Source organism: Numenius arquata, chromosome 12 (genome assembly GCF_964106895.1).
Source record: "Numenius arquata chromosome 12, bNumArq3.hap1.1, whole genome shotgun sequence".
Classification (NCBI taxonomy): Eukaryota; Metazoa; Chordata; class Aves; order Charadriiformes; family Scolopacidae; genus Numenius; species Numenius arquata.
In genome coordinates, this window is record NC_133587.1 from 2,299,447 (window position 1) to 2,316,511 (window position 17,065).

The window sequence follows — 17,065 nt, forward strand, 5'->3', positions numbered from 1 at the left end:
GCAACGACGGGTAAAGAAAGAAAAAAAACAAAAAACAAAAAAACAAAACCTCATCCTGGAGTCCAGCCAAAAATCTTTGTGCCCACTAAGTCTGAGTAGATGCAGACTTTGCAAAAGCCTGGAAAAGGATTAAGCAACAGCTTTAGCAAACAGCCAGGACAACAACAGTGAAGTCATGATGAAGCCAGTGATAGAGATTTCTGTTTGCAGTCATGAGTCTGTGTTTACAGTTTGCAACTATGTGCAAATACCAGAAAACCATTCTTTTCCCCTTCCCATCAGGGCCTGGCATCGTATGCATTTAACGAGATCCAAGAGATGCCTACAGCAACGTGCCAGCTGGGCTTTGGTCACAGGGCATGCTCTGCTCCACAGTGACGGGAACTTGTAGGAACCCATAAATAGAGCTCAGCTGAGTGTGTGAGGGAGAGCTCTGCATCGAAGCAGGCGGAGAAAGAAATGGGAAAGAGCAACCAAATGCACGTGTGAAAAATTGGGGCAACTCTCAGGGTTTGGCTGTTTGCTTGTCACTGCTGGGGTTACGCAAACAACCACTGAAAAGGCTCAGGATGCCAAAGAGAAGATGCAGAATTATTCTCAGGCAGAGCACATCAACCCCAGTGGAGTTATATGCACAGGCTTTGCCAGTGAATCTGCTCCATCCAAGGTGCGGTTTTCAGCTTACGCAGGTACAATGGTAAAATCCATCACTGACAGGCAAATCTTTGGGATAAAGGCAACCTATTCTTAGGGAAACCGTTCTAACTTCCAGATACACCACGCAACACAGACACATGTATCCTTGCAACGGGAGCTGACCTAATTTAACCCTGCTGGCAGAGTAACAGCTCCTCAAGGCAGATGTGGCTGGGAATAAGAGGTATGACACTTCCCACCACATCCAGGAGACACACGTCTCCCATGAACACCTTGCTACTTGACGGAGGGAAGGACAAGACAGTCAAACTACCATCCTAACACAGTCCTCCAGGAGCTCTGACCGACAAGACCCAGCAAGTCATGTCGTAGCAGCAATTGCTGGCCCCCGTTACCTGCTTGTCCTCACTGCCAGAGGCTGTCACCCCTGAACAGACCTGTCAGGAAGGAGCATGTCCCCATCCCTGCTGCTCCAGGGGCACCTGACATCTAGCAGTGGTACCACCGTGCTGGCAGGCAGTTGATACCCAGTCTACCTTGAGAACGTAACCTTCTACAGAGACAAAATAACATCATTCCTCCCACACTTGTCACTCTCTGGTGACCAAGGGAGCCCCAAACCACTATGCCATGTGCCATTGTCACCTTGTGCAGGGTCATCACTTGTCACCTTGTGCAAGTCCCACTCTCGAGGCCTTGTCCTCCTCCCGGGATCTCCCAGTAATACAAAGCCCTGTCCCAATCTCTCCTCTCTAACCGTCCCCTGAGCATGCCTCCAGAAGCAAAAACTCAGTTACCAGAACTGTGTTAATAAGCCTCATTTCCCTAATTAGCTGACACTGAACTTGAGTCTGCTCATAAGCCATTTAGACTCTTCTGTCCCATCACACCAAGCACAAGTCTCTCACCTGGTGTCTTTGTACTGGTCTCCCTTTTATTTTATATCAAACGGGAAGCAATGTACTATTTATTGCGCTGCTTGGCATCACACATAGGAGGGGAGGTCTGGAATGTGAAGAACACTGAATCCAGAAAACAGGAAACGGCTGAGGATCAAGGCTGGGCACAGCCCAGAGGCCCACGTTTACAACTCTAATAAAAGGATAAGGCAGAGATGAAAGCAGGGCTGAGCCAGGCTTGGTAAAGCATCAAAAGAAAGGTGCAGGGGGGCTAGAACAGGCTTGAAAGAGCAGAAAAGCTGACAAGGCAGATGATCAGAAGTGCATTTAGCATCCTCCCTGCCAGCCCAGCGGATGTGAGCCAGGACATAGCTGTGCCGAAGCTGCGGAGGGCAAGGACGGCTCCCGGAAACCTGCCCTGGCAAGCAGGAAGAGCCCACTTGAGGGGCTGCTCGTCGTGATCAGGACGAGCATCAAGAACTAATCCGACTGTGCAATGCCACAGGATAAGCATGTCTCCCAGCCCACGCCTGGGTCACACCAAGAGCACCTCCAGGCTCACAGCCCTCAGCTTCAGCAGCGTGCATGGGAGTGTGTGTTTGGGACCCGAGTTTGGGGACAGCCAAACGCCCCCCACAAAAGGGAAGGAGGCTGTCACCGGCTGGAGGAAGACAAGGGACAGAAGAGAAGGGCCGCACAGGGCCAAAGCCAAGTGCTCTCCTTGGGGCTTGACTCAAATCATTGTCTTCTGCAAGCAACTTTGTGCTTGTTGGTCCGGTGCTGGGCAGGCTCCAGCTTGGTGCTGGGCTGTGCACACAGAATGATGCGGATAGATGCAAAGTTCCCATTTTGGAGATGGAACAAGCCAAAGTGCAGAAGACACTAACCCACCTACTCTGGTGCCAGCACGCTCCATGTCAGAGCTGTGAACCTCTCCGGTTCCGCTGGGTGTACTGATCTTCACAAAATGCTCCCTGTAGCATCTGTCCGAGCAGGAAAACACAACTCTCCAGTAAAAAGAGGCTTGACCTGGATGGTTCTGGTCTGTTTTAACTTGCCTGGTGCACCCATGAGCAGCCAGAGAGAGCTGACCCCTGGAGCACACATATCTGCACACATTCCTACCCAATTCAAGGCAGCCCAGCCAAGCAGACACTTTCCAGGAGAACAGCAAGGAATGACAAGGCTTGCCTTCCAGCTATTCATTACAAACTAAAACCCCCATACACCAGCTCGCAGCTCGCCTGACCTCTCCCCAGCTCCTGCTCACCCCAAGGCTTCCTCCTTATCTTTGAAGAATCCCAGGGAGTGGAGCAGGAGCTGGCAGCCCGGTGGGGAGAGGGAGCTCCGTGGCAGGAGACCTCACCGTCAGCCTCCTCATTTTCTCATCATGCCAAAATTAAAAATAGGCAACAATATCGAAGGAGAAATTACAGTGGAAAATCTTGCACGCGTTTTTTAGAAACAGAGTAATTATCCTTTCATCAGTCGTTACCTGGAGCTGTTTGGGGTGGGGGTGGGGGGGAGGCTGAGGCTTATTTTAACACCTGAATCCTCCGGAGCTGGTTCAGGTCTGGGCAGAGCAAGTGCAGCCTCTGGGAAGATTAAGCTGTGGAAGCACAAGGGTCATCTGTACAAGCAGCAAAGACAGGCGGAAACACCCTCCTTGGGGGCCACGAAGGTGTCACAACGCTGAGTGATGTGCCCAGAGCATCCTGCTCCCCCGGGAGCCTGCTCATCTCTCTGCTCACAGCCTGGGAGACGTGAGGCACAGCAGGCCTTTTGGGAATCAAATGCTGCAAACGAAATACCATCTACTCGTTGCAGCCCTAGAAGACTGATTTTAAGCAGTACTGGTTCATGACACAAGTAAACGTAACACACAATTAAAATTCACATGTCATCCATGATTTACCTGAAGTGATACAACGCACAACTCCCTTCCAGCAACCACCAGCAGCACTCAGCCTTGGCTGTTCTGGATCCGGGAGAGGGGAACTTGGCACCCGACTTGGCAAGGCTGTTTGTAAAGGAGAGGATGGGTCTGCTCTTGCTGCCGGAGGAGACAGATCCCCACTTGATTAACAACCAGGCAACTCCCTTCCCGCTCACCTGAGCGGCTCCCGCGCAGCCGCCGGAGCCAGGAATCCGGTGGGAGCTGGCAGAAAGCACAGAAAGGTTGAGAAAGGCCAAGTGAAGGCAAAAATCTTCCCTTATCAGCACAAAAAAAAAGCTGTTGGTCCGGGTCAGGGGAACTGCAACTTTGAAGAAAACAGAACAGCCTTCACAAGCTAAGTTATTTCAAACAATAAAGGAGAAAATGTATTGGAGGAGAAGAGAAGAGAAGAGAAGATCCATGAGAAGATCCATACACCTGGGCTCAGCGCCAGCTCCCAGGGCTGCGCGTGCTCTCACACTCACACCTTTTCTGCTTGTCCCAGAAAAGCATTACAAATATGCACCCCGCTTCTATTCTACAGTCATGTTAAAATACAGGAACAAATAGAGATCTTGATCTACTTTTGGAGCATTTTATGGCAATTGCAGAGGACTCTACGCAGGAGAACAGACTGTAGGCTCAGCTGTTGAAAGCAAAAAGGATTTCTGCTCAGCCTGCTTAACGTGCTTTATTTTTAATACTGCTTTTCCTCCAAGAGCCAGCGAACAATTTGGAGAAAGAATGTCTTTGTTAGAGATTTTACGCCCCAGCCCTCTACTTAAGGTGCAAAAGCTCACAATAAACGTCACTAAGCCCTCCTACCCCTTTCCCACAGTGGTGCCCCAGCACAGCGAAGACCAAGCAGACCCTACAGGAAGAGAAATTTAAAAAAAAGGTAAAAACTATGTACAAAAAAACCCCTTTAAATCTTCACCCATTCTTGCAATGCTCCGTGAAAAACACATGCCAGGCAGATAAGGCAGCCTGCAGCCCCAAGAGAAATGAAAGCTGTGCTGTTCCCAGCGATGTGTGCTGGGGAAAAGGATGCAGAAAACATCCCCAAGGGGAAGGAAAGGAAGAGACTCGTTTCAAGCCTCCCCCCGTGCATAGCAAGAAGGAACACGATGCCTCAGAGGTCAACGTAGGCAGCAGCTACATCACTCGGAGGCAGGTAAGAGCTCTCACAACAACTGAAACGAAGGTGTAAAGAGAAGGTGGTGAAAGAAGGGAGAGGTTTTCAGCTGAAAATTCTTCTTGGATGACCATCATCCAGATCCCACCCTAGGCTTAGGGAAAGCAGCCACCAGGAGAACAGCTCCAGTCAAGAATAACCAGGATTTCTCTTGGGATTCCATGAGTTCTCTCATCAAGAAGGTTTGGGTTTTTTTTAGTTAATTAAGCCCTCATCAAGAAGGTTCTTTTTAAAATTAATTAAGCCAGGGAATTAACATCAGATTCATCTGCTTTTGCTGGGGACAGGGAGGTAAGCCTCAGCCCACCGGTTTGCAAGGCTTTCCTTCCTGCTGCCTTTCAAAGGGGGCTCCTGAAGATCTCCACCAACAGCTTCCGCCACTATTTCGATTAAATGAAAATAAATGGGAGGCTAGAAACTGAGGTGAAAGAAGACTTCAGAGCACCGCGACACACAGGGTGCTATGCTCTGATTCAGTGGTGCTCCTTTAGCATTAGGCCAGGTGGTAGTTTCACCCACAGAGCCCAGCCCACAGCTACCAATGATGAGTAGGAATTTAATATTCATTACCAAGAAATCAGTTTGCACAGAGAGGATTGACTTGTTTGTGCAAGTCAGGCATTCAGCCACATACCCAGAACCTGCAAGCATCCTGCACGTCTAACCGTTGTGCAAAGCCAGTTCCGAAAGGCCACGTTTGCAGTGGAAGAGGGAAAGGAAGTAGATTTATGCCCTGGAAATGTACCACAGGAAAAAAACCCACCTCCTTTTGAGAGAAGTTTCACACTGGAAGACCAGCAGCCTGTTGGCCAAGGGCTGAAGCGTCCAGTGTGTGTTGTGCCAATGAACACCTTTACCTTGGAGCTAGAAGAGCCTGGCAAGCACAAGTTAATCAGTTCAATAGAGGCCAGAAAAAGTGGTAACTTTGGCAGATGCAACTGTAATTACCAGAAAACTCAAGAGGTACTTCTCAGTGCACACGGTGAGCTACCGATCTACTCCTTTGACTAAATGTATCTCACAGTGACTACAAAACACACCTTCAGACTGGCCTGGGAGCTCAGCTCACAATCCTTTTCATTTCCTTTCTGTCTTTCTGAGTTACCAATGAATGCAACTTTTTTTTTTTTTTTTTCCCCTTTTTAACCCTAAAGGGAGCTGCATTTTAAGCAGTAACAGCCCGGAGCTCTCTCCAAAGGAGAGGGTTTCTCATCTCCCCTCGGTGGCAGAGGTGAATGGACGTGGGTGTTTCTTGCTGGTGACGGGTGTGTAGGGGAGGCTGTGTGCCCTCTGTGGAGCGCTGCCGAATTAAATACCTTTGGGGTGTAAATCAAAATTCCCTGCAAAGCTTCAGTCTGAAATTCTGCTGTTCTCTGGTGTCACCGGGGCCAGCAGACACTGGGGATTGCGGGGGGAGACAGGGGATGCTATCCAGCCACCTTCTCACTGCAGTAATTAACCTCGAGCAAGCACTGGCACGAAGCTCCTGCTCTTGCATGACTGCAAGCATTCCTCTCCACAGAGTTTATCATAAAGCACCAACTATCCATAAACAGCTCTGGGAAGGGCTGGCCTGGGTTCACCTTCACGCAAGGAAGATGTCAGGCCCTGGCAGGGAGCCAGCCATTCATGTTTCTTTAAACCTCCTGATTTTTGTCAGCTCTGACTCAAACGACCTCCTTGGAAAAAAAAAAAAAAAGAAAAAAAAAAAAGAAAAGAGAAAAAGAATCCTCCATCACACCCTTTCCTCCCCTCCGCCCATTATGGCACTTAATCACATCAGAATCACAGGGGACAGTTCCCATGGTGGCAGTGAGTCATGGTCTCCTGTCCCTCTGCTCCCCGAACAGCCCTGTTGCAGCAGAGGCACTTTCCCATTTCCAGCTGGTCTGGAGGCTCAGAGCAGGAGCGGAAAGAGCTCGGAGCTCAGCAGCAGTGGGGCGGGCTGAGGAGCCTCCATCACAACATGGGCCTCTGCCCTCTAAGCCAGGCACCATGGCCAGTTTTGGGGACAAGCTCAGATTGTCCAGCAGCACCACAAGACACAACAGTGTCCTCCCAGCACCCTTCAATTCTTCCACCCTGCAAAACCTGACCCGTGCTTCGTCATGGTGCCACAATGATGTATTTTGCAGCAAATCCATGCAATGGCCCAGCCATTCATCCTAAATTTACTAAAGCTTTAAGCACAAGGTCATGATTAAAAGCAAGAAAAAAACCACCAACAACTTTCCCTTTTCATCCTCCCCCCCCAGCAGCTGCTAAAATCCATTTAACTTTCCTCCTTGGAGGTGTTTGCCGCATTTCTGGTGCTCAGACCCGGGTCTGACATGGGAACCCTCAAGTGACTTTTCCTCTTCTTCCAGCTTTTCCTCCCATCAGTTCTGAAAAGAAAAATTACTCCTCCCCAAGGAGACAGGAACAGACACAGCACCAGCAGGAGCAATTCAGATCCGACCCCCCCAGCAGATAATCAGACACAATCTCTTCCCATGCTGTGGTGGGAGCTCCGATCCGCCTTTGCTGATGAAGCTGTTAAGATTAGGCCACTGCTGGCACTAAGATGACATGATGCGAGTGTTTAATATACTCACACCAACCGGGTGGCCAGCCTGAGCCATTCTGTAACTTGTTTGCTGGCTGTGAATATTCCTCCCTCTCTCCTTCCCATAGGACTTTAACATCCCTGTGAGGAGAGCAAGCTCCCAGCCGGCGAAAGCAAAGACCAACAGGCTGCTTAATTAACTGCCCCTCTCCCAGTCGCCACAGCCTTGCCAAATGCTGGAGAAACCCGATTCTAGCTGGTAATTAAGCACTTAGGGCTGGAGAGGGATGGAAGACAGCAGGGAAACACAGCAGCGAAGGGGGGGATGACACCACAGCCTCCTGCGCCAGCTCCTGCCGTGCCCCCACTGAAGCACCATGCCATCAGCACCGGCCCTTATGATCCCACAAAGGGACAATAGCTTTTAGTGGCCGTCAGTCCCTTAAATTAAATCTTAATTGATCCGAGAGCTCCCTAGTGGATTACACAGAGCAAGGAGAGGCCTTCGTTTGGCAGCAAAAAAAAAAGCCCTGCTCTCAGACATGCCTTTGGGGGTGTTACCTGCGCTGTTTCACAGGTATCCAAGGAATTTGTAAAGCCTGGCTGCCAGGTACGTCGGCCCGAGCCGGCACTCGCCCTGCAGAATCCCGCTGGGTCCCCAAGAACTCCTCTTTTTATCTGCCATCCTTTCAACCAGCCTCAACTTCAAAGGGAGGAAATTAGCGATTCTGTAACATTTCGTCTTGTTTCTATTGCCTGACCTACCAAAACAAAGGAGGGAAAAAGCAAAGACCTGACTCTCACCAGGAGCGTAACCAGGTTATTATAGCAATTACATATAATAAGGGCACATATAAAGAGGAAGCCACTAAAAACGGGCTGAAGCTTTAGGTCTGTGCTGCTGTTGAGAGCAGCTGGGCAATCGCTTACTTTGCGAAGGCGGGTGGGAAGCGGAGGATCCGTGAGCCCAGAGAAACTCCCCATCAGGTGAACCAACTGCAACCAGCCCTAATCTTGCAGAAATGCTGGTGCAATCCCACCCCCGGGGTACCACGAACAAATAAATACAGAGGCTTGGGAGAGGAGGGCAGGAGAGAGTTTTAACAGTAGTTTGAACAGTACCACACCACACCCCCCCCCCAAATTATTCCAGGCTCTGGCTCCCAGCACCACAGCCCTGACGGCTGCAAATCCCCAGGTGAGCCAAAGGCAGCAGCTTGCAAGCACACAGCACGGCTGGGGTGGCTCTGGCCTGAGGCCAGAAAGTTGCCAGTTGCCACAGGGAATGACAAAGAGGAAGAGAAGCTCCATAGAAAAGCTGGGTCTTTGAAAATCCCTTTCCAGAGAAGCGGCGAGCAATCAGAAAGCTGCCTTCCGGGCTGGCCCTTGGTCGGAGGTGGGAGGGAGTCCAAGCCATCCACCCACCCAGCACTCCCCTGTCAGCTGGGAGGTTTCTAAGGGACACAGCAGATGCCACCTACGTTGGCTAAGAGGATCGGCACACTGTGTGCGGCTCCGGGAGGCTTTGCCCACACAGCTATTATGCGATGCATGATGTGCCCCGGGCGTTAGGAGATACTTTGCTGGTGCTGTGTATAGCACAGCTTTAGATAGCTGGCACTCAATTCGTAGAGGGCGTTTGAGAGGCTCCAGGCAAGTGCAGGGAGCAGATCAGAGACAATCCTGGGGGCTAAAATGCGTGTTTGGAGCATCTAACAGAAGGGAACCATCATCAGTACATCCCAGCTGTCCATAGCTGTAAATTTGGAGTCAGATGCCTTACAAACAGCGGTGACAAATGAGCCTTTGCTGCACCAGAGAAGGTGAAAAAGGCACCTGCAAGGTCGGCGCAAAGCTTCAGTGCCCCAACAAGGCTTGAAATCACTGCAATCAGCGCAAAATCCCAGCTAAAGGGGCAGTGAACTCAGCCCCTGAAAGGCTGCCTGAGCAATCACAGCAGCCACGTTTGCTAGGCGAGAGTTTAGCTGTTCACAGCAGCACAACTGTCCCATCTCACAGCCTTCCAGCCAAGGAGGACCCAAACGTGGCCTTTGGTGCTGCAGGGCTGGTAGCAGAGGTCAGGGAAGTGCAGCAGAGGAGGTGAAAGCCCAGCCCTACCTGTTCATGAGGCACTTAGTAGTTAACTGCTAAACTGTCAGAGAATAAAGAGCAAATGCCCCAAATCCTGATTTATGAGGGCGATCGGCTGCCAGAGACGAGGGTGCAGGGCACTGCAGAGGAAGGGGTGTTTCACACACCCCCTGCCCTGCCCAAAAACTGAGGAGTTCCCCCATCCAACAGCCAGAGCAATGGCCCCATCCCAGAACGCAGACCCACATCCCGCAACCCTTCAGGCTCGTAACACCTTCCTGGTTCCACAGCTTCACCCAGGATGTCTTTGCTGCTGGTTTCCTTTAAACCGAGGAAAGTCTAAGAGAATAACCCATTTCCAGCAGGATGGTTTTGTGGATGAACAGGGGCAGCAGAGGAGGCTGGGGGGGGCTGGCAGCCCACATTATTACAATGTTAATCCCCTTTGACTTGCCAGCATTAGAGACCAAACATCCATTGTCATCCTCTGTCTTTTATAGGAAGATCTTCAGCGGGGACTTGCTGTTTTTAGAGTTTTAAACACATCAGTTAAAGTTTTACAGCACAACCTTAAATTCCTCAGGGCTGTATTTTCATGTTCTGGAGTGAAACCTTGCCCCTTCGGGAGGCAGGTACCTTCTTTCGGGGAATGGCACCTGCATGGTGCTATAGGTTTCCATGATTGACTCAACTTTAAGGGAAAGCCTAAATAGTAACAGCAAATAGCACAGACTGCAATTAATACCACAAAGAGACACACAAGCGGTTTTCCCTTCCATATTTTAACCAAACCCTCCTGCCCTGTCATTAAATGAGCAGGTTTTGTCTCACCCTGCCAGCAAGGACCACTGAAGGACTTCAGAAGCAGAGGGGCAGGTCCTTGCCAGCGCAACCTACAACACAACCAAGAAGGACTTGGGTTACCTGTCCAAGGTCCAAAGTGACGTTGACCTGGTTGAACTCCAGCCCCCGGGAGAGAGGGGGGCTCTGCCACCAGCGCTCCGTCCCATCAATGGCATTTGTTATGGGGTGGGCCTTGTTGCTGTTTGCGGAGGAGCAGATGTCGCAGTACTGGCCCTGTTGGAAAGTACAAAAATAACATTTAACTGTAGCCAGAAAAGTGTGGCACAAAGCAGACAGGTATCACAGCAATTCAGAAAATATAGGGTGTACGCCTGCTAATACAAAGCAATATATAAATTTTTTTGTTTGTGCCAATTTAGAGCATGGATGGAAAAAGGAACAAGAAAAAGCTCAAACCCCCCCCCAACAACAACAACCCAGTGTAGAATTTGGACTGCTCTAAGCAGCATCCCTTCTGTATTTCAGATAAGCACCCAGAGCTGGCAAAGGGACCCAGACGCAAAGACCTGGTTGCCAGATGCAGAAGAGTAGGCAGAGGGAGGAACCGCGCTGCAAGGGAGAGCAGTGGCTCAAGCTCCAGGGCCACCGGCTCCTCTCCCGAGGCTGCCACTCACAGCCCTGCTGACACCCAGGGATCCTGACCCGGACCATTCAGTCATTCCTATGGACTCGGACTGGCAGTTCTTCTGCCCAACTCCCTGCAAGCTGTTTCTTGTCAACCTATTCATTTCACAAGTATAGTTCTTTCAGCTGCATTTTCAAGCTTAGTAGTCCAGCAGCCAAGTCCCTTTTGCTGGCGATGCTGCAATGCAAGGCCAGAAAGGGACGGTCCCCGCTGTCAGCTGGCCAGGGACCTGGCTGCAAGCATTTTTCTGCCTTACTTTTGTGGAGCGGGTGGCTTTGTCAGCTCCATGGACACGCTCCAGAGAAAACAGCTCTGCAGCTTTAACAGCACCTCCTGAGCAGGATCAGACAAAGACCCAAGCTGTTAGGGGCAATTCTTTCTTTCCCATTTAATGCACAAATGAATCTGACCCACTCTTAAGGAAACCTGCAAATAGCCCTGAAAATTGGCAAGTTATTTCTTTTGTGGAGCCACTGTTCTGTCACTTGAATTGCTGCTAGAAGAGAACTCTGTTACAGGCAGTTTTCCTTTAAAGGCACAGTTAACCCCAGGCAAGCGAACTGCCCTTGCCTGTCCCAGCTGAAGCCAGCTTTAATATTGTACCATGTACATGATCTCAAGACACACAATCTCCTTCCTGCTTACTCCATCCACATCCCTGCAAGGGCTGAAGCAAGACAGAGCCACTGCAGAGCGTGTGATTTTCCAGATGCCCCAAACTCCGGAGGAATCTCAGTGCAAAGGAAACGGAGATTTCACAGCATTCTTCCCCGCAGCCGTGTGCTACGTTATTTGCAGGCAATTATGCAATGCAAATTGTTCTGAACCAAAAACACCGTTTAATTAACTCCTCTAGAGATATGAAAATAGCAGAAGGGCAAGCACAAGGCCAAAGAAAAGGGCAGCTGAAACCATCCAGGTAACCCTGATGCCCATTGAGGGAGGTCCCGCCGTACAGAGAGGTCAGGACAAGGCTCGTTGGAACACGCACGGAGCGAGGAGGGAGAACAGACCAGATAAAACTGACCCAACTCTTCAGCTCAAACCCTTAACAGGAACCGGTGCAACAGGTTGTGTGGAAATTTCTGCTGCACAATCCACAACGCTGAGGTGTGCGGGGGGAGAAGCGAGGCAAGGTTACAAAATGGGGAATAAATAACACCAAAAAAAAAAATTTAAAAAAAATGCTTTCATACTTTAAATTCTTACCACAGATGGGAAAACCATTTTGAACTCAAAGTTCACACTGATGGGCAACAGTCAATTCAAGTTTAGTAAGAGGGGACTATAAATTAGGATCAGCTGTGCCACATTTGTAATGCTTCTGTTATCCCTCCCCACTGCATGCGGGAGCTGCCACTGGGCTGGTAACACATCAACAGCTGAACTGAGTTTGCCATTAAAAGTGCAATTAGTCCCACTGATGCACCAGTTGCTCATTAGTTATTTCATTAGAGCCAGACCTAAACCTGATGAGAATCATTTGCAGCTTTTCCTATTTTAGAGCAACTCGGGCTCCTGCACAGTGCATCAGATCAGGGAAGAGGGAAGTTCTCACATCAGCAGAGGATTTTAATTAAAAAGCAATTGTGAGCCACAGGCTTAGAGGAGAGAGCAGGAGAGGCGGGGACATCACCAAGGTACACCAAAGAAAGAACTTGAGCGATGCAAGGAGTTGCAAGGCAGCTTAGAGAACATAAAACCGCCACTATCGGAGCGGAGGGAGAGAGATAAGGAGGAGGTTTGAATGGAGGCAGCTTCCAGAGACCTGCAGGGCCTGATCCTCTTCCCGCTCACATCAATGGCAACTTTGAAGTTTCCCCTGAGCATAAAGACCAGCCTGGCACCCCACTGGCACAGCTTGCCTGGGGACAGTGGATGGCTTTGTCCCAGCTTATCTGGCCCTGCCATGACCCAACCTCAGCTCTCCTCACCTAATTTATCGGAAAACCACAGGGAGCGTGACCCAGCCTGTGCTGCTGGGGATGAGGCAAGAAGGGCAGGAAATGGGGGCCAAAAAGTAGTATTTCAGACAAGAAAAGTGCCTGTTTGCAAGCTGTAAGCGGGGCTGTCCTGGCAGATCATGTAACTGCTCACACAGAGTTAAGCAGGCGCTGTCTCACGTGGGGTCTTCTCTGTGGGCAACAGCAGCTTGTTCTAAAAACTGTATGTCTTCAGCTACAGTTAAACCACTGGAGTCCAACGCTATCATATATGGAAACACAGAAGAGACACCTAGAGAGAAGTACAACATCAACTGTCACCCAAACTGCAGAGAGTCCCCCTGGCCACGCACAAGAGACAGGCCATGGGACAAATAAGCATGGGCCGGATGGTCACCGATGACCGCAGGACGTCAAAAGAGAAAGCCACTTCAGGTATGAAATAGCTTCAGACCTCATCTGTTACCAACACCTGGAAGAGTGAGGGTATTAGACCTCTGGTGCTCAGGCAAGTGGAGCTCCAGGCTGCAATGCAACATACAAAGGAAAAGCTGCTCTGATTTGAAATCAGCGAGATTTGTTGCGCATTTTTAAATTCCGAGTTATACAATTGCTACAGTTAATGCTAGTAACTTCCCTGATCGTTATACAACTAATCTCCTGAAATAAAGTAATCGACTACAGCCCTGCCTCACTCCCGGCACGGTGTACGATCCCTGCCGGCTTTGGCAGGTCCCTGGAACAGCCCCCAGGCAGCTGGATGGGATGGGGAACACCAGCACCGGGCTGTGCCCTTGCAGAGCTCGCTCTGCCTTGGAAGACAAACAGCTACAAGCCTCTTCAGTAAAGGTTGATCAGAAAAACAGACCTATAACCTCTCTTTTGCCTCATCTCCAAGACCTTATCATGAAGGTAGGACTGCCCACAGTGATTAGCGAGTGGGACAAGGGAAGCAAACCTCCATGGCGAGTCCCTTTCAGCACACCTCAGCGTCGCTGTGCATCACATCCTTGCAGACCGAAAAGCCCCCCCCAGTTAGAAATGCTGTCCTCTGCCAAAGAGCCCTGAACAAAGCAAAGGAAACTCCGTGAAAAGGTTGAGAGCCTTCCCACAAGCTGTGCCAAAACCCCTGCGAGTGCCTTTAGGACAGCATTATTTCAGAAAGCTTAGAGATTATCAACGTTTTAAGACTATCACATTTTAGTCAATGAACTCACTTTCCTGAAAGTCTTCTATAATGTCAAATGAAAACAAGCAGAAAACAGAGAACTGACTGAACTCATTGACTAGATGATTGTGTTAAGGTTTACACTCGGTCTTTAACCAAGCAAACGTCCCTTCACCACCACAGCACGTGGAAATCTCTGGGAGGGTCCCAAGAGCCACTCTTCCAGAGTTCCTGAGCAAAACCCCCTTTACGCCACGGCTGCACGGAGCAGGTGAGTGGAGAAGGGAAGGGACCCGTCTGGTGGCACACACAGGCAGCGAGGACACGCATGCGGAGTTCGTTATTGTCATTTCAGCCTGCTCAAATTGAACACTTCCCTCCTACCTCCCTCATTGCTTTAGTCACCGGGTGGTGCCGAAACCCCGAAAGGGGATGAATTGGAAACTCTGACCTCTGCTCTGATGCCTCCTGTTTCCTCCCCTCCCTTTTAGGTGCTGCCTGTGGCCATGGAAAGGAGCCACTACAAAAGGATTTTATTCTAAAGCTTTCAGACTGACCGAAGACTGCTGGCCTGGGAAGTGGTGCTCAGATCAAAGCGACCCCGAGCCAGAGCTGCGGAGGGGACGGGAGGGGGCCGCTGCAGAAATCCGCAGCTGAGGAGCCCTCTTAGCGGGGGGAAGCCCTGAGGATGTGCACACCCTGCGGTGTCAGGAAAGGGCTGCGCTTGAAGGATGAGTTACAACTGCCCCCAAAGCTGGTACAGCCCGGAGGGTTCATTTCAGTCACCAGCATCCTTAGCGCAGTGCGTCACGCTACGCTGGCAGTGTGGCCAGAGGATGGGTGAACAGATGTAGAGCGATAAATCCATACCCACGTTTAGCAGCTTTTCCAAGCAGTTTATCCTCCCAGTTTTGCTCGGCAGATCATTCATATTTGTCTGTGAGCGCACTCAGTAGCAGCTACTTCTTCACCCTTCCTTACTACCTTTGCCTCACTGTGGGCACAATTCCTACATCCAGGTCCCTATAAGTCTCCTGCTACTGGTACTTAAAGCAAAGCTTCTTCAAGTTACATTATCTTCCAGGGCAGCAAAGTGAAACAGATCACTTTAAAAGGTGGCAGAACTCAGAGGAGGCTATGTCAGCTTTTTGCCACCCAGTAACATCTCCAGCAACTTCTACTCCATACGGAGCAAAATTCCGTGTCAGAACCACACAATAGTCAGAAAATTCCTCGTACGGCACTAACTCAGGAGAATGCGGCCAGAATGAGAAAAATGCTTCAGAGATCATCTTATAACAAAGCCAGCCCTACCGAAAGACTCCATCCGAGCAGCTGATAGTTATCCCTCGCTCTTCCTCACTGCTCTGTACAACACGGACAACCCCATCGCTCCACAGCGGCAGGTGAACTGGCACCGTGACCCTCATGAGCAACAAGCAGCAAACGCTGGCGGCTCCGTGGAGGTTCCAGGCTGCAAAGCCTTTCAAATCAGAGCGGCTCTGCCCAGCTCGGGCTGCCCTGAGGGGGGCAGCGGGTCTGGAGTTCCTGCCACTAAAAGTAGTGTTTTACAAGCCCGTTTACAACTCTTCTTTCCTCTTTTTTAAAAGAGCCATAGCTGTTAAACTGCACAGCAGGTTTTACCATCCACATTCCTGGCTGCAAGCTCCCTCTGGTCCGCTTAAAATGGGACCCCTGAGATGAGTCACCTGACATCGGCTTGTAAAATTCACCCTCTTAAAACTTTCTCCTCCGCTCATCCCAATGCCCCACTGAACACACAGGGAATGGCCGAGATGAGACCTAGGAAGATAAATATTATCACGTTTATCGTGACGAGTCCCTGACTGGCAGAGGAATTTGTAAACCGGGATTTTGTAAACGTAAAGAACCAAGAACTTTAAAAATAATGCCATGGGAACGGAGCGAGCCGCGTTTCACGTGTGGAACTTCTGGCAATGCCGGGAAAGAGCACGTGCGTCCCATCGCCCCGCTGCCCCGGGGGGGCTTCGGGTGGGCCCCCCGGCTGCGGGGCACAGGCCTGGGCAGGAGAGGATGTCCTGGGGACCACCCCTGCCTGCCCTCTGCCCCCTCCCAGAGCACCCCACCACCGACCTCCCAGCCAGTCGGCGCACACCAGCTCCGGCTGAGAGCGGGGAAAAGACGGGGGGCAGCGGGGGCCCCGCACGCCGCTTGCCCGCCCCACTCTTTGCCGCAGGCGAGACCGAGCTCTGCCTCTGCACCGAGGGCTGAAAAACCCAGGGGCGGGACGAGGGAGGGATGGCCGGGGGAGCACAAAGCCGGGCTCGGACCTTTCTGCACTCCCCCCCGGCCCAGAAGCGGCTTTGCCACCCCGGCGAGGCTCCGCAAGCTGCCCGTGTGCGGGTACCCCCCCGCCGCCGGCCGTACCTGGATGGTCTGGTTGGGGTCCCCCCCGGCCACCGGTCCCCCGACCAGCTTGCAGTAAAGGTCCTCCACGGCGCGGCGGCTGCCGGCGCCCACCGCCTCCTCGCCGCAGGTGGCGGTGGCGGAGATGCGGGTGCCCTCGGCCAGGTTGAAGTAGGGCGGGTGGAGGCTGTGCCCGTTCACATCGCTGGGGAAGGAGGCGGGCGGGCGAGCGGCGGCGGGCAGCAGCAGCCCCAGCAGCAGCCCCAGCCACGCACCGCCTCGCTCCGCCGCCCTCGCCATCTTCACCGGAGGCTGCCGGAGCGGCGGGGGCGGGCAGCGGCACCGGCCTCCCCCGTCCCGCCGCCTCGGCACTGCCCGCCGCGCCGCCGCCGCCGCGCTACTTCTGCCGCCGCGGCGGGGAGGGGCCGCCCGCCCCTGCGCGGCCCCGCCGCCATTAACCCCTTCGCTCGGAGCCGGCGCCCTCGGCAACCCCCCGGACCCCCCCCCGCACCCCCGCCAGTCCCAGCCTCCTGGGACGAGAAGCCAAGTGGGGTGAAGCGATTGCCCCCCCCCCCCCCTTCTTCCCAAATAAAAGGGGGACGGGATCCTCCGGGAACAATGCGCCTATTGTAGCCGCGCTGCCTTGGCCGCTCGCTGGTGGTTTAGTTCGTTAAACTCCATTAACCGATAGATCGGGTTATCTCTCGGAAAAACTCTATTACTAATTAACAAAGCACTGAAAGGCTCCACAAAA

General features: G+C 51.7%; 1 protein-coding gene across 1 annotated transcript in view; it reads right to left on the reverse strand.

The window, feature by feature from the left end:
- The window catches only part of LAMA5 (laminin subunit alpha 5), a 91,620-nt gene extending 75,009 nt beyond the window's left edge, over nucleotides 1–16,611 (reverse strand). The window contains exons 1-2 of the mRNA XM_074156845.1: nucleotides 16,333–16,611; nucleotides 10,248–10,400 (exon numbers count right to left, since the gene is read on the reverse strand). Of these exons, the coding sequence (XP_074012946.1) occupies nucleotides 10,248–10,400; nucleotides 16,333–16,611 (432 nt within the window). The remainder of the gene's footprint in view (nucleotides 1–10,247; nucleotides 10,401–16,332) is intronic.
- Between the last annotated feature and the right edge of the window lie 454 nt (nucleotides 16,612–17,065).